Source organism: Mercurialis annua, linkage group LG7 (genome assembly GCF_937616625.2).
Source record: "Mercurialis annua linkage group LG7, ddMerAnnu1.2, whole genome shotgun sequence".
Lineage (NCBI taxonomy): Eukaryota > Viridiplantae > Streptophyta > Magnoliopsida > Malpighiales > Euphorbiaceae > Mercurialis > Mercurialis annua.
The window spans coordinates 668277-695971 of NC_065576.1; the positions used below are offsets into that span (position 1 = coordinate 668277).

The window sequence follows — 27695 nt, forward strand, 5'->3', positions numbered from 1 at the left end:
ACTATAATTCATTGGTTTGTTAAGAAGTTAAGTACTAAAGAGTAGAACTTGAAAACGTTTAATTAAAAAGTGTTCAATTTTTGATATTGATTGATCACCAAGAAAAACAACACTAATCAAAAAGCTATCTTCTTTCAAAATCTTTACAAGTTGAGCTTCAATTATGGCTACCCTTAACACCATCTCTTCCCATAAACTCTCTAAATCCATCACACAAACACAATTCTATCAACCCAAATCATCAAAAAGATTACCCATTTTGACCAATAACAGAAAGAAATTTGCAATTGGGTCCATCACAGAGGACAGAGAAGTGGTTCCTATAAGAAATAAAAAAACTTCAAAGAACCAAAATTTATTAGTTGATGGGCCTAAAGATATTGAGGGTCTTGTGTCTTCTTCTTCAATTGAAGAGAAAAAAGAAGACGATGGTAATGACAAAGATAAGTTAATGACTAGAGCAATTAATGCTAGTATTGTTTTGGGGTTTGGGACTGTTGCTGTTAGTAAGCTGCTCACTATTGATCATGATTATTGGCATGTAAGTTTCAATCAATTTTCTTCAAGTTATGTTCTTAATGTGTTAATCTGTGTTTTTGGTTGTGTTTTAGATATGGGTATTTAGTTGTTTGTTTTTGTTGAGTTTTATATGGTCTCATTAGGTATCAGGATTGGTTTTATTATTGAAGATAGAACTGAACTTTAGGATTGAAAATGATTTTCGTGCAATTTCAATCAGCAATGAACAATACGTGCAGCTTAGAGCTTTTTTGATAGGCTTAATTGTTTTAAAAATTCACCAACTTTAGCTTGTTTTGCAATTTTAACACGAACTTTGGCAATATTGGAGATCAACTTTCAAATTTTTGCAATTCTTAACACCGAACAGTTTTCTGTTAAAAAATGCTGATGTCGACGCTGGAACAACATTTATTCCGGTGTCCACAAAAATGACGGAAAATTGTTCGGTGCTTCGAATTGCAAATAAATGATGATGTATTGAATTGCCAAAATTGGAAATTCATGTTAAAATTGCAAAAACTCTAAAGTTCGTGATTAATTAAGCAATTAAGTCTTTCTGATATGAAGCAAGTTATAAACTACTCCTAGTATTGTGGATGAATAAGAAATTATAAAGAGAAATGAGATGCTAGAAACAATAAGGACTAGGATGAATAAGGACTGGCTTAATTCTGTATCAGCAATAAACTATTACTAGTTTAAGATTTAAAAATTGTGTCTCCGTTATTTCAATCAGCAAATTATTCTAGTTATAGCTTAAATCTTCCCTAATCATGTTAATCCAATTCTCAGGGATGGACCCTTTACGAGATACTAAGGTATGTACCTGAACACAATTGGATTGCTTATGAACAAGCTCTCAAATCAAACCCGGTTTTAGCAAAAATGGCTATTAGTGGTATTGTCTACTCTATAGGGGATTGGATTGCACAAGTAAGTTTGTCTATCTTCTTTGGTCATTTCATTTTTTCGGCCAATCAGTGTCTTGGTAGTACTATCTGCTCGTAAAGCATATTTCACTAGTCATTTACTTTTGAACGTGCAGTGTTATGAAGGAAAACCGATTTTTGAGTTTGACCGGACACGCACGTTTAGATCAGGCCTTGTTGGATTTACTCTTCATGGATCTCTTTCTCATTATTATTACCAATTCTGCGAGGTGATAATTATGAATCACATATTGCTTGCTTTTCTTATATTTGTTATTTTTATGGTTGGCTAAAGTTGTTTACCTTGAGTTCCAGGCTCTTTTTCCTTTTGAAGATTGGTGGGTGGTGCCTGCCAAAGTTGCCTTTGATCAAACAGTGTGGGCGGCAATTTGGAACAGCATCTATTTTGTGGTGTTAGGCTTTCTGCGTTTTGAGTCTCCGGCCAATGTTTTTAGTGAGCTGACGGCTACGTTTTGGCCTATGTTGACCGTAAGAAGTCTTTTTTGATTCTTACATGCTCAATTTATGAATTATGGTATTTCACTATTTTGCATTGTTATGTACAATTCATATGAATGTCTGTTTTATGACAAAATGCGTGCATTTGCTGGCTTTGATCGAAACATGAAACTCTTTTTTTGAAGTAGATTTTCCTGTTTTTCATCTGCAAAAAATTGTGGCTGAGGTAGAAGATAAAGAGAATATAGGATAGCAATAGCCATATTAAACTCTATAATGTCATTGTTCTTAAAATGTCATTAAGGTTGTCTTGAGGTCCATTTATACGGTGAAGTAATCGAACTAAAGGCTGTTGCTATGTATATACTCTATCATTCAGTATCTAATTGCAAATTATTTTATCGATTTACGTGGCAGGCAGGATGGAAGCTTTGGCCATTTGCTCATTTGATCACTTACGGCGTTGTCCCTCTAGAACAAAGACTCCTTTGGGTAGATTGCGTGGAGCTCATCTGGGTTACGATACTTTCTACGTGAGTGTCCAATTTATTAACCCTGCACACACACAATGCCTGAAAGGATAGCATGCGGTTTCCATTTTTTCCTTTATTTAATGCATCCATCTCGTCCTTTCTATTTTTGAATGTAGCAACTGTTGAATAATATTTTTGTTAATATTTCTTGTCCTGCATTTCGTTGTGTTTCAAGATGTTATCAGAAGTTCTTGGAATTGACTATGATATTTTCCCCCCTGTTTTCTTTAGTTACTCAAATGAGAAATCAGAAGTTCGGACTTCTGAGGCGGCAATAGATGCAACCTTTAATTCTTCAAGCAATCCTACTGAGGTATAACCGTATAACCTATCTGGTCTGACCTTTTGTGTTATGAAAACTTCTTGTCTTGATTCTTAGTCTCCTTATAACTCCGCGAGAAGAGAACAGATGAGGAAACATGATTAACCATTCTGTACATTTGAGCATGCTTTAAATAATCACCCCAATTTGCTCATATTTTGATTTCATTTTGCAGGAGTAACTGAATAGGAATATCATGAATTGCTCAGAACGATTTGCGACAATTATCCCAATATTGATCAACCACGGTCAACCTTCTGCTTCTTGAAGGCATACATATTTCCCCGGGAATACTCAACCGACCAGCAAGAATCGCCAAAGCGAGAATTAATACTTTGTTATACTGATATGTATCTTAGTAGTCTGTTACAGTCAGATATTTCGCCTGCCTGTATCAGGCAAACTAATAAAATGTACTGAACACGAAAGAAATACATATATAGCTTCTTCAACATAAACCCGCCATCTTAGCCAACAAGTAACCAACGACTCAGTAAGGTATACGGATTTGAAGGTTACCGAGACATTAGTTTCAGGATCTAATTAACTAAAAAAGGTAAAAGCGACTTAACCTACTTTAAGACAAAGTTTTGAGATCTAATTAACTAAAAAAACTAAAAGTGATTTATTTGACTCGGAGACACAAATTTGAGTGCTGAGTTAATCCTTTACTCTTTAAATTTTAGGCAAAGTTAGTATTTCTTTAATATTAATTCAATAAAATAACAATATTAAAAAAAACAGACTCGATCTAAAATCAAACTTTCAGATCCCCAAATTTAAAATCTTATTCCCAAAACCTAGATATCCCTCACAAATAACATTTGAAAAAAAAAAATCAATTCCAATTTTTATGCTAAAAAAATGGCTAAACTAGAAGCAATGGATGATGAAGAACCAAAGCAAAAGAGTGACAAAATCAAAAGCCAAAGCAAAAGAAATCATGGGTCCACTAAGTTGTTTGTTTTTATAGATTACTTATTCATCTTCATCTTTCTTGTTTTCCTGTGCTTCATTCTCTTCAAGATTGTTGGTGTTTAATTATTAAATTCCCTTTTTTTCTCAGCTTCACATTGTTTTTGCCAGGTAATTCTCCAAACCCACTTCTTTTTTCCATTGCATTTGATGTAGTTGTCATTAATTTACTTACCTGAATTCTTAAGTTTTCATTTTTATTTTAGTGATTTACATTTTTTTAATGTGTATGGCTATTAGCATTGGATGCAAATTAATATCTTTGTTACAATGGGTGGTAGTTGGATTTCTTAAACTTCCAAGATTTAGTCTTGTGATTTAGATTTATTGTGAATTATTATGTGGAGGCTCTTGAATTATTAGGATTTTGTGATCCTTGATCCAATGAAGTGTGTAACTTTGAGGAAGATAGATGACTCTTTTTCATTGTCGCTCGATCGATGTAGGGGAACCTGATTGCTGATGTTGTTTAGGGTAGTTGTGTGCAGCTAGCTCTGTTATGTGCATTTCATTTTACAACTTTTTCCATTTAATCACATCTCAATTTTTAGTTCATAACAATATGTTAGAGACTTTAAATCAGCATTGCTCTGCTCGGCTGTTACAATTTTTTACGAATATCTGCTTTTCTTCTTGCTTAATGGAAAAAGATTGAGTGAAATTTTGAATTAAACATTGTACTTAATATTTGTTGGCATTTCTAGACTTGCTTCTTGTTACAATAGTTTTGATAGCTCGAAGAGTTTGCTTACTTACCTGGAGATATCTTATTGATTCTGCAGGATGTTGTGAGACAATGCAGTTCTTCTGTTTGGAAGTTCTCACTCGGAGCATTTGCATGTTTTGGCTATATTGAAATCAGATAATGTTTCAAAAATATTTTAGTTCGGGATGAGAAAACATGTTTTGTATTTAGTAGAAAATTTGTATGTATTCTTTCTGTTCTCAGAGATGAACTTTTGCGTGTACGCTAATTAGTGAATGAATATATTTGGTATCTGGTGTTGTAGTTTACATTGTACTCCATATTGTCTTACTTCGACAGAAACAAATATAATTTTTTATTACAATCTGTCGCGATTAGGTTTTTTTTTCTAGAGAAGTCTGTTAATTACTGGAAACTTTTGCAGCATTCTATGTGATTTCACTGTGTATGTTAAAAAGTTTATTCTTATAAGTTGGTCTGGTTTTATACTTTTACATTTGCCTATCCAGCTAGGGTTGAAAACTTTAACCTGCTTGTACCCTTGTGATAGTTTGATGAATGATGGAGCGGAAGAGTATAGTAATTTAGGGGCTTGAATTCTTACTTTATCGTTAAGTACATACTCGACGCTATCTGTTGAGCACTCAGGGTTTTTAGGGTACTTTCTGTTAAGCTTTCACCCCTTAGTTCCCTGGTATGGAACCATGTTTGTCTGAGTATAGCATAGTTACATTCTAATACAAGACACAGACAAGTCAATCAAATGCAATTTATTATAGCAGAAACTTAGCAGAATATAAATAGAATTCCATGCAACAACAAGCTACAATCACTGACACATATCACACTAAAAAGATAAGCATGCACCTAGCAATGATACTAGCTAGCTGCTATTTATTAAGAAGTTGGCATTCTCAAGGATAAGCAGGTGGTGCAACAGAACCTCCACTGCTAGGATTTGGGACAAATGTATCATCTCCACCTGGAAGGTTCCCCCCACTGGTGCCAGTATATGGCCCGTAGGTAGGAATGTCGAGGTGCGGGAGTGTCTTTCCAAGGAACGGGTGTGCAGGCACTAGAACCCGTCCAATGCCTGGAATAAGGAAGCTGCGGTCAGATTTGAACAAGAACTCGGGCTGTTTCACATCAACATCCTTGGATTTGTCAGGAATCTGGCGTCCTGCCAGTGCTTGCCCGAATATCGCAAGCAAGACAAGGAGAGCGAGAACTGAAAACTTGGTTGTATAAGCCATTGGAGGTATGTGAGTGAACAAAAGCAGAGATAGGTAGGGTTTGTGATGATGAACTAGTAAGGGAGTTGCACTTATATACTGCAGAATGCCTACTGAGTTTGGTAAGCACTAGGCGGTGATTTAGTGGCATGGATGTTTGTTTGGTTTGATACATACACTGCATTAATGCAGAGAGCATGGAGAGGGAGATAGAGAGGTAGTATTTAATAGGCTAATCTTTTTTAAGTGTGGTAAATGAATGTTTGCAGCAAATTTAATAGTTTGTTTTCCATTAGAACGACATAGTAATTGTCGATCGAAGTCTAGAGCAAAGATGTTTATGCTTCATTTTCAGTAAAGATTATGTCTCATTCGATGGGGGATCTTTTTAGTTGATAGCTTGATGTGGTAGTTTGATCCGGTGTTAAAAACTGAAACGGTGGCCGACTGGTGTGGTCACCGCTTCACAGTTAGCCACCAGTTCAGCCAGTTGAATAGAAACCAAATATATTTATACAATTTTAGAATAAGTCTACATATTTTTAATATATAGTATAAAATTCTAACTAATATATGGAACTATATTTTAACTAGTAAATAAAGAACTACATGGTATTTATGGTTTAACCAATTCAATATTATCCGGTTTTTGCATATTTCCGGTTCAAATAAGTTGAGCTGGAAAGTCAGTTTTTAGGAAAGAACTGAACCGGATTGACCTCTGATTTGCAGTCGAACCAGCCAGTTCGATTCGTAAAACACTGGTTTGATATGTGGGTGCTTTAGGTTGTAGGATATTGATCTTAAACTTGATTACGACATGCTGCTTTTCCTTTAAGTTTCTCACAACAACTATTTCGGCCAATGAATCAATGCAAAATTTGTTTGGTATACACACCTCAATCCATGTATACCAACATTTGCGACCCATAAATGCTTTTTCTTCTCTGAAATTAACACAAGACTCACTTTACAAGTGTAATTTGCAATTTGTATTTGCTTTAATGTGATGAAAATAAAATGTTACAAGGCAAAAGAAGGGAATGTACTATCTGAATGGAGCAGAAAAATCTAACCTTTTTGAATTTTTATAATTTTAACTAAAGCTTTTAAGCTTAGTTTTAGCCAAATTTTAAATGTTCTCAGCGATTTCAATCAATTCGCCCCGGTTGATTTAATAGCGTATGCTTAGCTCAGGTAGTCTCCACACTGTCAAAAAAATTATGCCAATGTGGCAAAGACTAATAGATCAAACTAAAGCCTTTTCAACTTTTTAACAATTCTAACTAAAATTTTAAAATGTTTACAATTTTAGCTAAATTTTTTAGTTCATGGATTCCATATCAGCATGAGTTATCGAGAGTATGGATACAGCATAGAATTAGACGCACATTGTTAAATCAACTGGAGCGAATCGATAAAAATGTTGAGAAGGTTCTATATTGAACTAAAATTGTAAATTTTTTAAAATTAGACGAAATGTTGAAAAGATTTGAAATTTCTGATTCTTTAGACCTATACAAAAAGTATAAGGATCATTGCCATTCTTTGCACACACCAAATCTAGTCTGTAAATTGATCTGCTTGCTTCTTTACTTTTAACACAAGCAAACTCAGGATTATGACAGCAAATCAGATAATATTACAGAAACTATATTGATTCAGTTCAATTCCTTAATGAAAGCTGTTTTGCTACATTTCTGTGAGGTACAGTAACAAAAGGCTCTAGCCACAGTTTACCAGCTTAAACTTCCAAAATAATGCCCCTAGCCCAAGAAATTCCTTAAATTTAGAGATCATCAAAAGCCAAAACACTACAACTTAGGTCAGCCCCATTTCAGTTTTATAAATACAGCAAAATTATGGGTTTGGTCTTTCCTCAGAAAATCTAGGAAGTTGGACGAGCGAATTCACTCGCGTGACGCCTTCCAAACCCAACCAACTCTGATCTTCACTGGTTACTGTGTCACCGTTTCCATTAACTTCAGCAACTAGTTTTCCGTAACTATCGTTTTCTTCTGATGATCTGACAGTATAATTCCTTTGCAAACATGGCTCCGACTTCTGGCCGTCATCTGATTCAACTGCATTGCCAGAATGATTGCTCTGGATGGTTGCAGAAGAAAAGCCTTGTTCGTCATAATCGGATTCTGAGTCCATTTTCCCATCCAAAAATAAACACACCACTGCACAGTCATCCATCTTCGATGTTGGATACTTTAGCTTCCATTCACGAGCAGCTGAGTCCACCACGATTCTTGCAGCTGATGCCCGCGTTGGAGCCGATGATACAATCTCAACCACTTCTTCATTGCTCAATACATCCCAAACCTGTGGCAACATTACATCAGCAGCTGATACAAAAGGATGATAAGCGGAAAATGATATAATCAACTTTAGACAGGGCGGTGTAACCCTGTGGCTGTGAAATGAATTCAGTTAAACTTGTTAATTTGTTTCTTTGACTATTTTTCATGATAGTATCATAAAAATATAATTATATTTATTTGGTATACAGATTAGAGATCATAGCACACAAAAATTTAATCAGTAGACAACAAGCCTTAATCGAAAAATTGAAAAGATTTATTAGGTAGGATCCTACTAAAGAAATTTAAAATGTTTACTTACGTACGGAAAAGGTATAATAAGGAAAAGTGAGCCATGAAAATTCGTACCCCATCTGAGGCAAGAACAATAAATTGATCTCTCTCGGTAAGTAGGCGGTGCGAGAATTCAGGTACTGAAATCACCCCATATTCCTTCAAACAGAAGTCTCCAAACGCCCTTGCCATCGCCAAGCCAGGGGCATCATCAAATGGCAACCAAACTCTTGGGACCTCAGGTTCATCTTGCAAAGCAAAAACTCTACCTTTACATCGTTTAATCCTTTCTGCTTCCCCTGCAATAGTTTGGATTAAAAACAAATGCTAGGCTAAGTCAGTCTAAAATATTATCGAAGGAGTTAAGTATGAGTTAAGTATCAGTATCATAGCATATGACTACCTACTTGGCAAATCGGGTTTCAGATCGACAGTTAACTGGATTGCAACAATGGAATCATTGCTGTCCTTAGATCCCATGATGGCACGAGAATCTCCAATATATCCCATGAAAAGATTGGACCCCTTGAAAACCAAAAATGAGTGCAAACAATAAGCACAAAGCTAAAACGATGGAGTACTAAAGCGTCTACAATGGTTCCTCGAATACCTGTTTTACTACAGTAACAGCAGTGCTACCACTACAGAAGCAGTCCAAATTAGGATGAGATCTCAGCTCCTTGTCCATGGCCTTGTACGACTTTAAGAATGCTTCTCTCCATGTAGAATTCAATTTATCTTCAGCTGAGCCATCCTTCTCGCACTCTCCAGCATCCGATTTCTTTGAATTCCCCTTAAAACAGGTTTGATTTGATTCATTCTGCCCCGACTGAATCGAGTGCAGGAACGATAGTAATTTTATTGGCAGCGCATCCCTTACCTTGCGGGCAACAAGATGGCCATGTGGACCATGACCATCGAAGACACCACAGAAAATCATGTCTTCCGATAAGAAATCCTTCACAGATACAAAGTTCGAATAAGCAACTAACATAAAATGCATCAAATACAAATGTGAAAAGAAAATGAAACTCACTTCCCACACGACCATTGCATCCTGGTTTATGCCCTTGCGACCCTGCTGCGTAAATATACAAGAAGTTCGACTCTTTCCATTAGTAAACATCCTGTTAGGTATGGAGGGTAAATGTTGCAGTGTAACTGCATGATCAAAGAAGGTTGTTTTAGTTTTCTTTTGGCCACAAATTCCAATCCCCAAGCAAGGAGCGGGAACTGTCTCTCCATTGCTCCTGCTACTACAAGTACTTCGACTGCTAGTCGAGACACAAGCCCCCATCTGCACAATCTTAGGATGAGGATGGCATCACCAGTTGAAGTAATAGACGAGCTTTTTTTTCCGGGAAGAACAGATCTAAACCCGAAACTCTGAATTTGGCTAAAACAGTTGGTTAAGGAAAAGGTCATATGAACACCAAAGATTCCCACCCATGAAAGCACATGTCATTTTACACCTCAAAATAGAAATGGTATCTTTTAATCCTGGTCAATTGCAATCTGCTGAGGGTTATCTTGATTGATAACAAACCAGCTGCACATATATAATAAGACATTAGTTGATTGTATTTTTTTTATCAAATATTCAAACACAGAAAAATGGCTGCAAGCATAGAAAACTCCCAACAAATCAAACAAAAACCAATATAAAAATCCTCCATGTGACCTTGGAGTAGAATATACTTCAAACGGTTGGCCTAATCCTTTGTCATTCATAAGGATTCACGTTGACACATCAGTTTATAGACATTATAAACTAATTTAATCCACAAAACACAATTAAAAATTCAAACCAACAAAGACAGGAAAATCAGGAGCATATAAACTAATGACACACCAACAGAAAACAAGAAAGCTGTCCTGTTTTCTAACAATCAAAGCTTCAAGAATAACATTTTGTCAATTGACTTTCTACAGCTCAAACAATCCATCATCCATATACTTAAGGGCATAAGAGAGATCTACAGCAATAGATCATGTTCTTCCCTAACTATAAAAAAATAACAAAAGGAATTTAAATGGATGATTCTCAAATTCTCACCTCTATATCACCATGATGAAAAGCCTTAAATCTATGATTGGTTGCCAAGAAAATAACCAAGGAAAATAGAGGAATCTAAAATCCGTTTGCTCAAATATTTCAAACTTTAGCAGAACTCATAAAAGAAAAGAAATTTGCAAATTTGTAATAAGAGAGATAAAAACTTTGAATTCCCACTACCAAGAAGAAATAAAGCAGAAACAGAAAAGCAGAAAAGGACGAAAAAAGGTATGAATTTGTCAAAATAGAATCAAAAAATGGCCAAAAAAGAGAACACAATATGTCAAGTAATTATCATTAATAGAAAAAGGAGCAGATTTTACATAAAAAAATAGAATAGAAAAAGTTAAAAGATTAGAAATTTAGTATCAAATTTCCATGGCAGAAAACTCAAGAAAACAAATTAAGAGGAAAAATTAGTCTCCCCAAGTAAGAGTTTCGTCATAACAGTTTCAAGAGAAATAAAAGTCTCCATCTTTAGCAGTTTAAGACACAATACTTCATAAAGACAACATAACATTAACCAGGACAACTTCCTTTTTCATTTTCTCAGCAAACAAACAAACAAGAGAAAGAAAAAACCTCATTCACACTAAACTAGTGTAAGACTTAAGAGTTCGATTACTTCACTCAAAAGCATTTTACTTTAAACAAAACAAATTAAGACAAACACACACACACACAAAAAAGAAGATCATCAAGACAAAAACAAAAACAGTTGCTGAAATGAGCTGAAGGATACCTTTGTTTAGCAGAGAATTGAGAGTTTTAAGTATCAGAAGACAAATTAAAAGAGGAAAATAAGTAGAGAAGGTGTAAATGTAAGCTGTGGTGTGTTTGCATTAATTACAAAAGCACTCTAGAGAGAGAAAGAGTAGAGAGAGAGCCCGTGGCCGGCAGTTAAATCCCGGGCAAATGATGACAGACAAATAAGATGAACGCGCTGACATTAGGCGCGTAACTGATTTTATGGTTGATGGATTAAATTGGGATTAATTGCTTAAACGGTGTCCGAACTTTTTCAAATTGTCATTTTGGTGTATGAACTTTTTTTATTATTATTATTTTAAAATTTTAAATATGTACTCCCTCCGTCCCAAAACAATAGTCTATTTTCTCCTTTTGACACAGTTTAAAAAACACAATTAATGTCTAACTTTTCACAACTTAATTTTCATTTTTTCCTATCATATCTTTATTAAATATTATGTCTAATTTATTTTTTAGGCTAATGGTAATAAATGATAAATATTAAATAAGGATAAAATAGAAAAATTAACACTTTAAGTTGTGATTTATAAGAAATGTGACAATTATTTAGGACAAAAAAAGAGAAAAAAGTTGACTATTATTTTGGAACGGAGGGAGTATTATATAAGTGTGTTTTTAATTGATCATAGGGCTACAAACAAGATAAAAAATTATTTTTCAATTTACTAATATAATTTACCATTTTAATGTTGTATATGTGTGTTTTCACGAGTAGAACCGTGATTGATTTAAGAGGGGCCAAATTATATATAATTAAAATTTAATAGCTGTATTTTAAAAAATTAATGAGAATTTTTTAGAAAATAAAAAGTTCGAGGAAACCAATTATGCAAAAAATTTAGCCTAATAACTATATTTTTTATAAAATATTTTGAAGACCATTTTTTAAATGAAAAGATAATTTTGGAGGGCCAAAGTGTCCCGACTCTTCCCATGTATGTATCATTACACACGATTATTATTATTTTATTAATATGTTGAGTAAAAAACAAGAGTTATTTTTGTTTTTTTAGTGAATCAGTGGCCGAAAAAACGGTAAAAAATATTTGTTGGATACATTTTAAGAAAGTTGAGACATTGATTTGAAAAAAAATGAAACTTCAAATACCAAAACAGGAAATTTATAAAAGTTCAAACACCATTATTATAATTGTTTTCATTACAATATAAGGAGGCTAGACTGTTTGCAATAATCATTTCTCGTTAGATTATCTGTTATTCCTTGTTGGCACTATTATTCTTCACTTATTATATCACTTCATTACATTATTATTCTCATCATCACATGCCCGTCCAGTTCTTTCAATAAAAACACAGAATCCACAATCTTTTCTTTTTTAATACACTCTGCATATCTTATTTATATTTTGTTTATTACTTATACAAAATATTAACCAATTTGACATTATCAAAAATAAGTATTGTACAATTTGGGACATGTTAAAGCAAGAATCAAGAATGTGGTGTACACGCAAAGGAAGAAAATGTAGAATGAACTCTTCCATTTTACAAGATTTTTCTAACAATAATAAACAAACCATTTTCTGCAAGTTGACGTGGAAATATAAAGAACAAATACAATTTTTAAAACTTTAAAAATTTAAATAAAGAAAATTAAATGCAGCCAACATCAAAACGAAAAAAGAGTTTGCAAGTTGCAGCAAAGCTCACAATCACTTATCCTCCGTGTTAGCTTTGCTGTTCTCTTTTCCTTCTTTTTAAGTTTATTATAAATAAGGTAAAAAGTATAAAAAAATTCTCATATTTTCTCCAAAAATATAAATCAGCATTTAATTTTTTTTAGGTTTAAATAAACTCTCAGAGTTTCTAAATTGAACTATATAGTTTTATAACAATAAAGTATTGTTATTAATAAATTTATATTTTTATCAAAATATATTGACGCGACAGTTACATAAATATCGATCTAACATCAAAAAAATTAATCATACTACGGGATTTTTACTATTTTAAAGATATTAAATGTTATGATTGTAATGTGACTCGTATAAAATTATATGTGGTGTTATATTAAACTCCATATGATGTGTGTTGATCTGATTAACGTTTTTATTGTTAGATAAATATTTATGTGACTGGCATACATATCAATTTATTTTGATAGATTTAGAAATATATTAATATACAATAATTTATTAGTATTATAAAATTAGAGTTTAGATATAATTTATAAGAATAATAATTTAGATACCAAAGAGAGAAAGCAAAGTTTAAATTCCATGAATGAAATTTTCAAAAAAGTAATAGAAAAAATAAAGTTGATGGGCTTAAATGGACCTTAATTGAAATATAAGAATAGGCTGGATAGGGCATCATGTCTCAATTGAAGCACCAACAAAGCTATAGGACACAATCATTCATGCCCATGCAATGCACTAAAAAAAAGTTAAATATGCTTTAACAGCATTGTAATCATAGGCTTTCTTCTCTAATTGTAAATCCACTTGTTTTATAATATTTCCTAATGTTGATGGGGATGGGCAAGCAAATGAATAATAAAGCTAATTAGGTCATTAAACTTCATGCACGATGTTTGATAAAACTGTAACTGTTTTTATTTCGAGTTAATACAAAAATCTCTATATTAATTTATTTTTTTATAAAGAAATCTTGCAATGTTCAACTTCCTGAATTAATTCCTATTTTGATCCTACTGTAACTGCTTTTGAATTAATTTTTGATTTTCTATTGAACTGACTCTTTCGATTGTTCCTCAAAATAAGTGGAGATTTGACTTTAAAATTTAAATTATGATTTTCCACCATTAATTTATTATTGTTATAGATGTAAAAACTAGAATTTGTAATTAATATGTTTGTTGATAATAAGGGATATTAATTTATTTAGAAATGTAAGTTGTGTAAGCAAGAACTAAAATTGAAGAGTTGGAAATATTTAGCAATCAGAGCTTAAAATATATATATAATGGGCCCCTTAATTTTAAACTCCTACGTATGAAAGCATAGTATGAACAGCTATGTTATATAGTGATAAAGTTGGTGGTTGTGAAAGTATGGCTAAGACGTTGTATGATGTCTCATATACATTTAATATTACACATACTACATGATTTGAGACATTGATAGTATATAAAAGGCTAAATTTATTTTAGAGTCACTAAATTATACGATTTTGATTTATCCGGTCTTCCGTTTTCTATTTGACTTTCTTAAATCCTTAAAATTTTACTTCATTTTATTGAGTGTTTACGTGAAAATCCACTTGAGAATTTAATAAATTAAAAAATGAAAATTTAAGAATTCAATGAACGAAATAAGTTCCACTTAAAATTCCAATAAATAAAAAAATAAAAGTTTCATTAGGCTTCCAAATTCAGCAGGAAATTTAAAGGGAAGGCAGTGGGCAAACTGTCACGGACACCCACCAAGTTTTCTACTTTCATATTGCTTTTTGCCTTTCAATTGTAGTATTTCTGTTTAAAAGATCAATGCACTATCTTTATTTTAAAAATAGAAATCGATTTTACCTTTGCCATTTCTTATTCTTAATCCTGTTTTTGGGTTGGATTCATAAAAAAAATTGTTAATATCATAAAAATTCACGAACTTTACACTTTTTTTCATTTTAATCATACGGTTTAAATTTTCTCATTTCAATGCACAAACTATCATTTTTTCTCAAATTCACGTACGGTGCTGAGGTGTCACGGCTTCATTGGTATAGTTCGCTGAGGTGTAGGTCATTTTACACCAATGAATGAATGTCACCTCAGCACCGTGCATGAATTTAAAAAAAATAGTAATTTGTGCATGAAAATGATAAAATTTAAACTGCATGATTATAATGAGTAAACATATAAAATTCGTGATTTTTTTAATATTAATCTAAAAAAATTCATATCTTTTCCACAAAACTTTTGCCATTTGCTTCACCAATGCCTTTAACTTTTTAACTCACATTTTAAAATGCAGACCCTTTTCGCGCACGCTCTCTCTTATTTGGTTAAATGTACGGATTGGACTCTCATAATTAGTCCGATTTTAAATTTGGATTTTAATGAATTTTTTTCGATGGAGATATATGAAGTTATAAAAAAAATTGACATCAGACCCTCTAAACTTAAAATGTCACATGTTCGTTAGTAACTGGCCAACTCAGCGACGACGTATTAGGTTCGATGGTTCATATTGGCCAGTTACTAACAAATATGTGGCATTTTAGGTTCAGAAGGTCCAATATAATTTTTTTTTATAACATTAAACACCTCCATCAAAAAAAAGTTCATTACGGTTCAAATTTAAAACCAACCCAAATATTAGGATCCAATATGTACATATAGCTTTTTATTTAAATTAGTAATATCTATAGAAAAAGATTAAAAAAAATTCTATTAAATTAAAAAATAATTATTCATTTTTCTCAATTGACCAAACGTATAAGAAAAACAAATTAATAAGAGATGTTAATTTTCTCACTTTGTTTTGGGTGAGGCCATAAATGGATTATGATTGGGTTGGGTTTTGTGTAGGTCTTCATTTGTTTTGGATTATTTTTTGATAAAACAAAAGAATAGGCCATTGCCATTTTATATAAACTTAGCCCAAAGCCTATATCCATATCAAGATGCCCTTATCCATCTTCATTTACAATTATACAATATATAGTTTTCAACTTCTTAAATTACTGTATACGAAAAAAAATACAATTATACGGTAATATATATAAATACCCCTCGTAACATTCAAAATCCTCATAGTTCATTTGATTTTCTCTCGCTTCATCTTTCTCTCTCTTTATTTTCTAAAATCAAATATATTCTTCGTGCCTTTTCGCCGTTCCGCCTTCGCCATTCTACCTTCGTCTCGCCATCGAAGCCATTATCTCCATTCGTTGTTATTATCATCGTCACCATTATGTTTATCGTTTTTTTATTTTGATTTCAGATCTGAAGTTCATCGTTCCTCTTCTTTTTTCGTTTTCAAATCTGTAATTTATTTATTTTTAACTATTTTTTCACCATTAAACATGTATAAAGATTATTTTTAAATAATTTAATACTCATTTCATGTTATTTAGGATAATTTTGTGATTTTATGGAATAAAACTCTGTTATTTCTACATTTTTTTTGTGTTTTGTTGTATTTCTGCGTTTTTTTTTCTGCAGTATGATTTGTTGAAGATGGTTGATTGCTGAATTATCATAATAATATAGTGTTTTTGATTTTATGTTAAGTTTATATTGATATTGTGTTGATATCAGTTGATATTTTCTTGATTTTAACATTGACAAATAAGATAATATTATCCGTGAACTAAATTAAAAATATAAAATTTAACTGAGATTAGATAATGATATGTTAGCATTAGGGAAGAAGACAAATAATGATGTTGAATTATTACAATGTTACACCGTTGATATTGTGTTATTTTTTGGTTGATATTTTGTTGATTTTAGCATTGATAAAGAAGACAATAATGATGTTAAATTATTGTAATGTTATAATGTTAATATTATGTTGATTTTACATTGATATTTAGTTAATTTTAACATTAACGAAAAAGACCACATTATATGTGAAATAAAATTTAAAAAAAACTGAAATTAATTTGAAACAATATTGAAATAAAAATAAAAATTAGTGTAAAAAAATAAAAAAAATAATTTATTACATATTGTTGATTTTGTGTTGATTTTAAACTGACGAAAAATATTAACAGTAAAAAAAGTTAAAATACAAAAAAAAAATTAAAAAAAAATTAAAAATATCCAAACGAGCCAGATTTATGCTATTTGCTAGAAACCCCTAAAGTTAAATGTATGTTTAGGGATACCTGCTACTTGCTTCAAATGCCAGTCGAAATCAAGTCATATACGGGTCAAACATGTTTACACGCTTTCATATTTGTTTATTTACAGATTTCATATTTCGTGAACTGCATATACTGTTGAGATGAGAATAAAACGAATGTGTCCAGTAAATAAAGCCGGTAATAGATAAGTCAAGCACAAGATTTTCGGAGAGGTCCACGAACCCTAATTTTTGTTCCGATGCACGGTAATCTTACCCATAAGCGAGTAAGGTTGCCTAGTCGGTTAAAAGACATTTTTTCAAACCATTTCCATATTGAAAAAGTCAGCCATAAATTTTGGACGGACGGCCCCCAAACTCTGCTCCGCTCGCAGTTGTCTTATCACATTACGAGCAAAGTGCATAGTACGTAAAGCAATACTAGTTATTATAGATAGATAGATAAATAAATATGTTTATAAATTAGTTTGATTTGATTTATATTGATTTATAATTTTTGAAACCATGAACCAAATTAATAGTAATTGTTTTTTCTGTTATTCAAACCAAAAAATCAAAATAGCAATTTTCCAAACCATAAAATCTGATTTGGTTTGGTTGAAAAATAAATATATATGCTCTTACTACTTTTTATATTTATTAATAAATAAATTCATTTTTATTTATAAAAATAATTATGTAAATATATATGTGTTTTTGTTTTTTATAAATTAATAAATAAATTATAGAATTTAACTTAATTAAGTTGATAATTAAATTAATCAAATTCACTAACACATATGTTAATCATAAAACTTACTAAATGTATAAATCAATGAATTATGTTAATCATAAAACTTACTAAATGTATTATATTCAGTTAAATAATTTAAAGCATATTTTAAATACACTATAGTAAAGAATAATAATTGCAATTTGAATGAAAAAGTGAAAGTAGACCAATAGGCCATCAACGTTTTAGTATTGAATTTTGAATTGGTCTTTAAGCATATATCAACAATTTTGATTTGTTTGAATATTTCCTATACAGCCCTAATTTCCATGAATTTCTTCCGATGACCATAGTCAACTCTGAACCGCAAATCCAATATCTTTCCGATCACTTCATCGGTTGCTTCAGATATACCATCATTATCGTGGTTTACTACTTCCTGTAGTTAGGTTAAAAATTGTAATTATATTTCTAAAACAACGTAAAAATTAATCTGTTATATTTCCTTATTTTTATTATTTAAATAATTTTTTTTAATTTTTTAAAAGTAACATTTAGTTTGTTTTACAAATCAAAGTCCAACACAAATAGCTAATTTAACGTAGAGTACCGGTTACAAACCCTAGTGAAGGAGTAAATCTAAATCCAAAAAGAAGGCTCTGAAGAAGAAAATTAACAGCATGAACATGAAGAAATTGTTATACGTAATCAGAGCGGACATCTCTTCCCTGCCAAGCGTAATCATAATAGAGATTCTGAGTCGATTAGATATAAAATCTGTGATGAGATGCAAAATGGTGTGCAAGCAATGGAATTCCTTAATCCAAGAACAATATTTCATAAATAAACACATGCATCGTTCAATCTTTTTTAACGTTAGCTGGAGAGCTGACGGTGGTGGCAGTCAGGAATTTGAACTCATAGCTCACTGTTTCGGCGTATTCGTTGAGAGAAGCAACGGTATTAATGTGAGGTATCGTATCCAAAACCCCGCAACCAAACAACTACTTGACCTTCCAACTCCCAATTTCACTGCCAATCATCAGATCTCCATTTGCTATGACTATACAAGTCAACTCTGTAAACTGATTTCCGCGTATTCGGACGAAAATTACACAAGGGGCGGTTGTGAAATTCTAACACTCGGTGGTGCTGGTGATCTCTCATGGAGAATCCTTGAAATCCCTTGCTTAAATGATCTTCATCTCGGAACAGACAAGATTCTGTTTAATCTGCAATTTCCTGACTGGCATAAATTTCACCTGTTGAGAATTAGAGCCAATTTAGCTCAAGTGATCACAATAATATTAGAGGATGAAACTGTGTTCATTAATACTCTGCCTCTAGTTATATTTAAAAACATGAGAAGGGCTTCCAATTTTTCGTTTTTCGCCAAGGGTTCCGATTTAGATGGGAACGTTGTGCTTCCGGGATTCGCTATGGTAGCAAGGACGCAACTCAAGTATATATATTTTTATGATCTAAAATTTGTGTTATTAGAAGATAGTAAGAAGAACAAATTTTGTGAGCCTATTATTATTAGATTGGATTTTGTTGAAGGTGATAAAATGTGGAGTGAATTAGAACCATTATTCTGTATTAATGATTGTATTTACTTTGCCAAAGGAAACGAAGCGATAGTTTATAATTGTACAAGCCACAAGAGAGAATTTACAGAGGAGAAGATTGTGGCACGTATTTTACTTACATATCGAAGAAGTTACAAGCATTGGAAGACTTACAGCTTATTAAACTTCAAGGGAATGTAACAAAATCTTGCTGGTTTTTGATTCTTAGTTTAGTTTTGTGTCATGATACATTTTAATTTGATCTAGAATTTTCAGTTCATCTGCTTTATTTATTTTCTGAGCTGATTAGGATTCTCAGTTATTATCTTAGAGATTGTAGCTCTTTTGAAAGAGTTATTGAATCTTTCAGTTGTTTTTGTTTTTAGATTTTGCTCATGCGTTGGCGAGAGCATCGATTTCTTTTCCTGATTCCTCGGTTTGGGAAGGTTCACCTCCTGAATGCATATGTAATTTGTTGATTGCTGAAGCTTAATATATTCCAGCTTAAATTAGAAAAATAAAAATTAGAACCCATTTATGACTAGCATGTTAAGACTAGAACTTTAGCTAGAACTTCACTATCACAATTCTCACCATCTACAAACATTTGGAGAAAACCTGACAGTATTGTCCATTAAATATTCTTAATTTCTGTCTTCGCACGCACAAGCGGAGTTTACAAAAATAGACTGGGTTCCGACAATAAGAAGCCCGCATTACACTATGTCTGGAAGCAAACGTGGGCGACCAGTTTCACATCTGCAGGTGTAAATTTGAAGAACTTCTACATAAGCTTTGCCATGTGATCTGTCAGGACGAAAATAATTAAACGTCAAACTATAAAGAATGGCAAAAATCAGTTAGTTTTGCTCCAAAACAAAGTAAGAACAAATTACAATACCTGTGTCTACCATCAGCCCTTATGAAGAGTCCCTTTTTTTAGGGTATGAGGGGAATGTTATTCACCAGACTGGCAGTCTTGGAATCCACAGTTTTCTCATATGCAGACTCATGAACGCCAGATTTTTGGACCATGCTGCATACCATTCAACTGCTTTTGCAGTGCTGCACGCAACACTTGGCCCTCCAGGAACAGTAGCCCTTGCAGCATTCTGCTCAGAATGAGTTGATGAACATCGTATGAGTTTAACAAAAACAGAAAAAGCATACAGAAACATAAATACATTGCAGGCCCGAATCCTGTAAAGTGAATGATGTTCAACTCGTTTCCAGTAGATCCAAAGGAAAAAGAAAAAAAAAAAAAAAACAACGCATAGATTACAGAAGAACAAAACTACACCTTGGGAAAGAATTTCTCAAAGACGGGTAGTAGTATGCCTGTTTTGTCATAGGAGTATTTTCAGGGTAAACAAAGCTTGGATTCATCAACGTTGCATCTGTGACCTATCCAATGAAACCAGTAGCTAGCAATTGCTACCACTATATATGTATAACACCATTCAAACCTGCTCAACAAGAAAATAAAATGAAAAAAGAGAACACATCATGATTCAGATAAATTGTTTAAAAGAGAACTTCTGAAGCCAGGTATTCATACTTGTTTGTTTGTGTGATCTTTCATACCATCGATCCAACTATACCCGACTCCATCACTGAACTGTTCCTTCTGCCTGTACAATATGTGCTGAAAAATGAGATTAATTTTTGTTGTGTAAGCATGAACATGTGAAATCATTATATATGCATGTAAAACCAGGTAAAAAAAAATTGATAAAATATATAAAATGAAGAGAAAAAAAGGACAAAAACTTTAATTTATGACAGTAAATCGCAACTTTCTTAATTTTTCTAGAAGCGTGATGTAGGACCTCATCCATGAAATTTTATTTCATGCAGATGCTTGGCATATCCGAGAAAGATTGTTTGGTGGTGGAGGATAGCGTTATTGGACTACAGGTAGTAATAATTTCAATTTTTGTTTGCTTTCAAATGCAGGGCCATAGTTTTGTTGATTTCTAATTTCTAAAGGTAATCATGTAGGGGTTCAGAGAAGAGTAAAAAACAAATTAAGTTACCATGCAAGTAACAGTCCTTCCTGCTTCAATATGCAGAAATCTGAAGTTCTGTTTGGCCATTTTGCATTTAGAGAAACCTTCACCTATTTTTGTGGTTAAATAGTTCACATTATCAAAGTATGCAATTGGGCTATATTTGAAACTTTATCTTTCAAATCAGGCCAATAATACATGACTGAAATCCAAAAAGCTTTAAAGAAAACTTCATGTGTTTAGGCTGCAACTAAAGCTGGAATGTCATGCGTGATTACATATACTTCATCAACAGCTGATCAGGTTTTTGCTTTGCCTCCATTAGTCCATAGCCATCATTATTTACAAGTTTCTTTCATTCTTTCTAGAGGCTGGAGACTAATTTATTTGCTCTATTCAAATAATGAAGGCTGCTAATGTATTACAGGATGAAGATTTTGAAGCAGTTGTTGGCGACTTTGGCCTGGCAAAGTTGGTGGATGTCAGAAAGACTAATGTGAGAACTCAAGTTCGAGGGAGACTAATGTGAGAACTCAAGTTCGAGGGATACTAATGTGAGAACTCAAGTTCGTGGGACAATGGGTCACATTGCACCTGAGTACTTATCCACTGGGAAAGGACAGATGTTTTTGGGTACAGAATCATGCTTCTAAAGCTTGTGACTGGCCAACGAACAATTAGGATCTTAATCAGAACCATTTTTTTCAACACTATTTCACATTGTATATTACACACCATGATGCATAAAATGTGAACGTTTTCAAGCTTGGAATTCATGATACGTTTTCAAGATTGTGGCTGATTCCAGATATCATATTCCATTTTGAATTACCGCCTACGTAGTCATTCCTTCTAATATTTGACAATCCAGCATTCATTCATAAAATCAGTGTCAGGAAAAGGCTAGAAAGCATGATTTAATTTGAATGCAACCAATCGACTATTTGGGCCACAAAGCAAAGCTGATATTTATCAGGAAATTGTGAATTTCATAGCAGTCTTTTATTGAGTTTTTCGTTTCTTAGTAAAGTGTAAATATTTTTTTAGATGTTCACTACAGGTTGATGTATTAATTCCATATATATATATATATATAAATATTCATGCAATGCAGCCATGTTCATGACAAAGTGTGGAATATACAGCCCGCAATGGCATTACTGAAAATCTAAAACTGAAATTGCTAATTAATCAGGTCACTTAAGTCATTTGATCTTTAAATTAACTAATAAATTTAATTGAATTAATAACTTCCCTGCAAACAAGTATCATTGTAGTGATTCACAAACAAGCATTATTGACAAATTGACAATGGGAAATTCTTACCTAGAATACGTACGAAATTGAATTTTTTCTTATAGAACTAAAATTCGTTTGCTAATAACTTAACAAATTGAATTCATTACATAAATTTCAAACAACTGGTATACATCTCTAACTTAGACAAACACCATAAACATGATTATTGCCACTGACATCCAAGAAATTATGACAATGCTAATATGCCCCATTTTTTTATTCCTTGTTTTATGCAGCTCTACAATGTGTCCTTTTTAAGCATCAATTTTTCTAGTTTTAACATCTTATTTTCATCTATCAGGTCATTGCTCATAATTTTGGCACATATCCATTCATTAGTTCCTCGCACCATTTGATGAACTTACATTTTTGGAAATTTAATGGATCACTCTGCAAAAGCATTTGGACATTTTTAATGGATCATACTTGATGACTGTTGAAATGTCTTTTGGTGTATCCATTCATGCCAAATTTAAGTGTGGCATATCGTTTGAAAGGTATTATTACGCAGTCATTCCACACATGAGAAATTTTATTCTGATATAAGTATTTGTCGAACTGTGCATCAAAGAATTTTTCATGACATTGTTTTATGACAAGAGAGAGCATTGAAATTTTTCAGCAATCAAGTTTATCCTATAAGAACGAATAGCAGCCACCTCCAAGTCATATAAAAGACTCCATCTACACGAGGACTCCATCTACACTAGGACAATTAGCAGGAAGACAACACTTACCCTGAGGACTCTCCATCTACACTTTGACAAGGTCATCTATATTCGTGGCTTCTTGTTCGCTGGCCCATCATCCCAGGGCGGATCATCAGAATGAAGGAGTGGAGCTGCATCCTCATGGCCCGGCGATGCAAGGTTGGCATCAGCATTTGAGGGGGGGGCCACAACAGGTGGATTGTCATTACAGTTGGCAGGCACGGCACCGGAATCAAAATCTGGAACAGTATCCTCAGGAGGTTGATGGGCAAGATTATCGGAGGGGGGGTTTACAGCAACTGGGCGAGAAGGATGTTGTGCATCAGTAGCAGCAGGAAGAAGTGGCAATGTATTGTCAGGGGTTTGATCTTTTCCCGAAAGATCAGTCAGCTTGGGGTGTTGCATGGCTTCTTTGAGAGGATTCTTTCCCTGCTTCTTGGAAAGATCGGTCAGCTTGACTGGTGGAGGATTCTTTCCCTGCTTCTTGGAAAGATCGGTCAGCTTGACTGGTGGAGGAATCTTTCCCTGCTTCTTGGAAAGATCGGTCAGCTTGACTGGTGGAGGGTGTTGCGGGGCTTGTGTGAGAGGATTCTTTCCCTGCTTCTTGGAAAGATCAGTCAGCTTGACTGGTGGAGGGTGTTGCGGGGCTTGTGTGAGAGGATTCTTTCCCTGCTTCTTGGAAAGATCAGTCAGCTTGACTGGTGGAGGGTGTTGCAGGGCTCCTCCCATCTTCTTAGAAAAATCGCTCAGTCTGAAAGGTGTAGGATCTTGTAGGGCTTCTTTGAAAGGATTCTTTCCCTTCTTCTTGGACTCGACAGTTTCTTGACGGTGAGTTGTGAGAGTTTGTTGATGGCCCGGATTCGCGTCGGAGGGGGGGTTTGGAACAAGTGGAGGTGGATTATTGTCAAGAACAAGTGATGGAAGTGCAAGAGCGGAGGGAGAATTAGGGAGTGAAAGAGGAGGATGTTGTGCATCAGAAGACACAACATCAGTAGAAGGAGCGTTTGGAAGAACTGGCAATGTTTCTTCTTCTGACGAAGAAGAAGGGATTTCATCCTTTTCCAAAACCTCAGCCATCTTAAAAGGTTTAGCATTTTCCAGGGTTTTGTTGGAAAGATTCTTTTTCATCTTCTTGATTGTGAAGAAGAAGAAGGGTTGATTATGAGACTGTGAAGAAGAAGAAGAAGAAGAAGAAGAAGAAGAAGGGTTTTTTTGATTGTGAGATTTTGAAGAAGAAGGGGGTTTCTTGATTCTTGATTCTGAGATTGTGAGGGTGAAAGTTTGTTGATGATGAGAGACGAGACGGTTGGTTACTTAATAGTGAGAGACGAGACGGTTACTTAATTGTGAGAGGCGCGCGAGAATTGGTTTGTTTAAAAATATTGGGCCTTTTAGACCCGAGTCCATAACCCATATTCATCTCCTCTGAGGCAAAACAACAAGCACATGCAAATCGCCTCCCTACCAAAATCGAAATTAAACGCTTGATCTGTACCCGCGCTTCGAGAGGATGAATAAGGCGAGGGGCTGTTGATGGTGCTGGCTTGCTGATAAACGGAGATGTAAAGACGAGACACTTGGGAAGCAGAAGAGGAATTCTCGGCTATTGCTAATGGAGGCTCTGATGTGAAGTTTCCATTAGGTAGTGATGTTTGTTTACTTTTTAAGTTTATGTTGTTATTGTATTTATGTGGATGTTTCATGAATTCATGGTTTGATTAACTATTGCAACCTAATTATAATTCTAATATTTGAACTCCGCTTGTGCGTGCATCCACTCCTAGTAGATATGGTGATTCAATTGTTTATGAAATCTGTGGTTCAGAGCTTACTACAATGTGTATGGAGGGACAAATGCCCAATTTCCGGTGTATGGAAGTGGACATAGCGGAATGCTCACCGCTGCTTTTTACCCATATCTCCAATTTGGAGAAGGAAACAGTGGCTACACTTCCCGCCACAATTATGGTGTTCAGTACCCACGCCCCCTCTTACAGTATTCAGCTGCCAGCGCAGGGTATGCCCAACACTATGGTACACCCTTTTCTCTTGCCCTACCGCATCATTGCAATCAGGTATGTCTTTAAAAGAATTCTCATTCAGGGAAAAAAAAAAAAAATTCCGATATCTTGAAAGGAATACTGACATCTTTGACGGTGTGTTTTGCTGTGCCTCCGGCCTGACTGTAGCTCTTCATGTTCCGCCAGTCCCTCATTGCTAGAGACAACACTTGATCGAAACAGTATGTTTCGTTCGAGGTCCCAACAACCTTCTGTCTAACCATGGTTCTCTCACTCCCTCGTTTACACAAGCCCCCCCATACATACAAAGATTTAGAGAGTCGTGTCATGCATCCTTTTCCCATTCGCATAGTATTTTTTTTTTTGGAATAAGGGTTTCTTTCAAAAAGAGAACCGGTTCATCAAATCAGAGCTACCGGACTAGCTTTGTGGGAATCAGTTAGCTGCTGCAATCATTAGTCCCAGGAGGAGGCCAATGAAATAGTTACCATCTACATAGAAAGGCTGCTAATTTGAAAATGGTTTGCATAAAAAGAAACTAGCCTCACAAAAGGACACACCTACATTTTGAATAGCATCTTTGTTTTTTAGTATTTTCAAAATTGCTAATCCTTCAACAACAGACGAAGAGGCAGGTTTAGCAAAGTTAACCTCATCACCTGGGCCTCCGTTTTTGAGCATTGACATGTTACCTAGTCTCATGGTTTTAGAGAGCTACTTATCATGTCTCCATAAACTGTTTTTTCTCTGCCTCTGTCTCTCTTATAATTTTTTTTGTTTACTGATTTTAATTTTAAATCTTAATCAAGCATACCTGTTTTATTGGTGACGACATCTCTCAGGATAAGGGAAGAAAATTTTACTGACTGTTTAGAAAACTCCCCTACTGTAAATTGAATCATGGCTGGGGAGTTTTAGGGTGCTGTAGTTAAAGAATGAATAGGGCGTTACTTAGTAGTAGCTTAGTGGTTGCATCTGGGTTTTTACCTTTTTTTTTATTTTCTACATCAAAATGAGAAAAGTTTACAAATGGATGTGAGTCTCACTGCACAACGCATGAAACTCTTGGGAGATATTTTGGTTCCCTTGGGTTATTCGACCATGGTTAGGACTTAGGTATGTTAATTCTCAACTCTATCTCGTACTTAATGGTACAATTTTACCTGGAGATGGATCAGATCAGAACAGAATACTCTTTTATTTATTTATGTATGTCTTGTATTCTACCTAGGATATATAAGTTTTATTCTCTAACCATGGTGGTTGAGAATGAATTTTACATGTAGATGTTCTAATTCCAAGCTTCTATTATGCATCTTTACTTTCTGGTCTTAATATTTGTTCAATGCTTGACAATCAACAATTTTAATCTTTTCGAATAATCAGCTCTGATTTTTCTCCTTTTGTTCATGAGAAGAAAACTATGGCTGTTTGAATGGACAACCTGCAAGTTCTCAATCTGAACATGTAGAGTTTTGGACTTAAGTGATAATTTGCTCCCTCAATTTGCAAGTGATACCATCAGAAGTTAACTTTGCGGTTAATTTAATGTGAAAGTTGGTTAATTTGATAAATTAACCCCTATTTTTCCAATTAGCACAGTGTCATCATCTCATCCAACAATATTAATTTTATGTAATTGCAAAAAAAATGATAATCCATTAATGAGAATTGCTCAAGTCTAAATTTGACACTATTTCAAATAAACTTGACAGTTAGCATATGTTTATTAGCATTTTTTGCGAGATATGCGTGAACTTCTAGTATAGAGAAAGTTAGATTTGTGGTGTTCTTTTGATATCATCCGATTGCATGCTATTGATGCTAAGCTGTTTTTAATCTTTATAGAATCATATGATTGTTTGAAGCTAAACCTGATAAGAACTGTGAATCTGCTCAGTGTTTAGAATTTATAGCTCAGAATAACACAACAATCGAATAAATGTATATTTTATTTTTTATACCTTCCCTTTATTTTCGTTTTAGATTCAACAAACTTTTGGTTATAAAACAGGAAATGATACTCCACTAAAAGCAATGGAACTGGTGTGGTGTTGCTTCTTTTAATTTGTGTTTTGCATTCTTTTATTGTTTAGCTCATCCCATGCAAATTAAATGGTGTTATGTAGCTACAAAAGTATAGAGGGACTTTTGGTAAAGAGAGAAAGGTTTTTCCGTCAATTGAATGAGTGAGACTATGCTGGCTGTACCTGTGCGTCTATGCTGGCTAAATGAACTTTTTAAACATCACCTCATATGTGTCTATGCTGGCTGTATCTGTGCTATTTTAGTTTGAAATAATATGTATTCTAAACTACTTCTTTATATCTTTAATCTTTCTTTTCTTTTTGAAAATTATCTTCATATTTCTATTTTGTGTTTGCTTCCAAATAATGCAGGGAACTTCTAAAAGCATACTCTGAATGCGAAAGTAGCGCTGATATTATCTCTGTGCAAAATGGTTAACTTTCCCAAA

The 27695-nt window shown here is 33.6% G+C and overlaps 5 protein-coding genes across 9 annotated transcripts; 2 read left to right on the forward strand and 3 right to left on the reverse strand.

Annotated features, from left to right (window-relative positions):
• Positions 1-63: 63 nt before the first annotated feature.
• Positions 64-4754, forward strand: LOC126655990 (uncharacterized). Of its 4 annotated transcripts, XR_007633135.2 has the most exons (8): positions 64-541; positions 1315-1455; positions 1568-1681; positions 1767-1940; positions 2328-2443; positions 2675-2756; positions 2941-3851; positions 4523-4754. XR_007633135.2 is itself a non-coding variant. In XM_050350421.2 (6 exons), exons 1-6 carry the CDS (start codon positions 164-166, stop codon positions 2760-2762), a joined length of 1011 nt encoding a protein of 336 aa, XP_050206378.1. In that variant the 5' UTR covers positions 64-163. The 4 variants fall into 4 exon arrangements, 2 of the variants coding, with proteins under 2 accessions (XP_050206378.1, XP_050206379.1); XR_007633136.2 differs by lacking the exons at positions 2941-3851; positions 4523-4754 and having other exon boundaries at positions 2332-2443; XM_050350421.2 differs by lacking the exons at positions 2941-3851; positions 4523-4754 and having other exon boundaries at positions 2675-2762.
• Positions 4755-5201: 447 nt separating this feature from the next.
• LOC126655991 (putative cell wall protein) lies at positions 5202-5766 on the reverse strand. Its single transcript, XM_050350423.2, has one exon. The coding sequence runs from the start codon at positions 5697-5699 to the stop codon at positions 5361-5363; it is 339 nt and encodes a 112-aa protein (XP_050206380.1). The 5' UTR covers positions 5700-5766; the 3' UTR covers positions 5202-5360.
• Positions 5767-7320: 1554 nt separating this feature from the next.
• Positions 7321-11240, reverse strand: LOC126655920 (probable protein phosphatase 2C 52). Of its 2 annotated transcripts, none has more exons than XM_050350292.2 (6): positions 11080-11240; positions 9318-9830; positions 8892-9239; positions 8689-8806; positions 8357-8580; positions 7321-8009 (listed from the first exon to the last, which is right to left on the reverse strand). In XM_050350292.2, the coding sequence occupies exons 2-6, from the start codon at positions 9576-9578 to the stop codon at positions 7539-7541; spliced, it is 1422 nt and encodes a 473-aa protein (XP_050206249.1). In that variant the 5' UTR covers positions 9579-9830; positions 11080-11240; the 3' UTR covers positions 7321-7538. The 2 variants fall into 2 exon arrangements, with proteins under 2 accessions (XP_050206249.1, XP_050206250.1); XM_050350293.2 differs by lacking the exon at positions 11080-11240 and adding an exon at positions 10338-10567.
• Positions 11241-18251: 7011 nt separating this feature from the next.
• Positions 18252-19419, forward strand: LOC126656595 (uncharacterized). The gene has a single exon (XM_050351192.2). It carries the CDS (start codon positions 18293-18295, stop codon positions 19379-19381), a length of 1089 nt encoding a protein of 362 aa, XP_050207149.1. The 5' UTR covers positions 18252-18292; the 3' UTR covers positions 19382-19419.
• A 3842-nt stretch (positions 19420-23261) lies between these two features.
• Positions 23262-24326, reverse strand: LOC126656220 (leucine-rich repeat extensin-like protein 2). Its single transcript, XM_050350735.2, has one exon. The coding sequence runs from the start codon at positions 24324-24326 to the stop codon at positions 23262-23264; it is 1065 nt and encodes a 354-aa protein (XP_050206692.1).
• Between the last annotated feature and the right edge of the window lie 3369 nt (positions 24327-27695).

Bases quoted from the DNA above. Each gene is read 5' to 3' on its own strand.
- LOC126656220 (XM_050350735.2), bottom strand. From the start codon at position 24,326: ATGAAAAAGAATCTTTCCAACAAAACCCTGGAAAATGCTAAACCTTTT.
- LOC126655990 (XM_050350421.2), top strand. From the start codon at position 164: ATGGCTACCCTTAACACCATCTCTTCCCATAAACTCTCTAAATCCATC. The intron at 1,456-1,567 runs GTAAGTTTGTCT...TTGAACGTGCAG, and splicing joins TAGGGGATTGGATTGCACAA to TGTTATGAAGGAAAACCGAT. The intron at 2,444-2,674 runs GTGAGTGTCCAA...TGTTTTCTTTAG, and splicing joins TGGGTTACGATACTTTCTAC to TTACTCAAATGAGAAATCAG.
- LOC126655991 (XM_050350423.2), bottom strand. From the start codon at position 5,699: ATGGCTTATACAACCAAGTTTTCAGTTCTCGCTCTCCTTGTCTTGCTT.
- LOC126656595 (XM_050351192.2), top strand. From the start codon at position 18,293: ATGAACATGAAGAAATTGTTATACGTAATCAGAGCGGACATCTCTTCC.
- LOC126655920 (XM_050350292.2), bottom strand. From the start codon at position 9,578: ATGGGGGCTTGTGTCTCGACTAGCAGTCGAAGTACTTGTAGTAGCAGG. The intron at 9,240-9,317 runs GTGAGTTTCATT...GTATCTGTGAAG, and splicing joins ATGCAATGGTCGTGTGGGAA to GATTTCTTATCGGAAGACAT. The intron at 8,807-8,891 runs GTATTCGAGGAA...TTGGTTTTCAAG, and splicing joins CTGTTACTGTAGTAAAACAG to GGGTCCAATCTTTTCATGGG.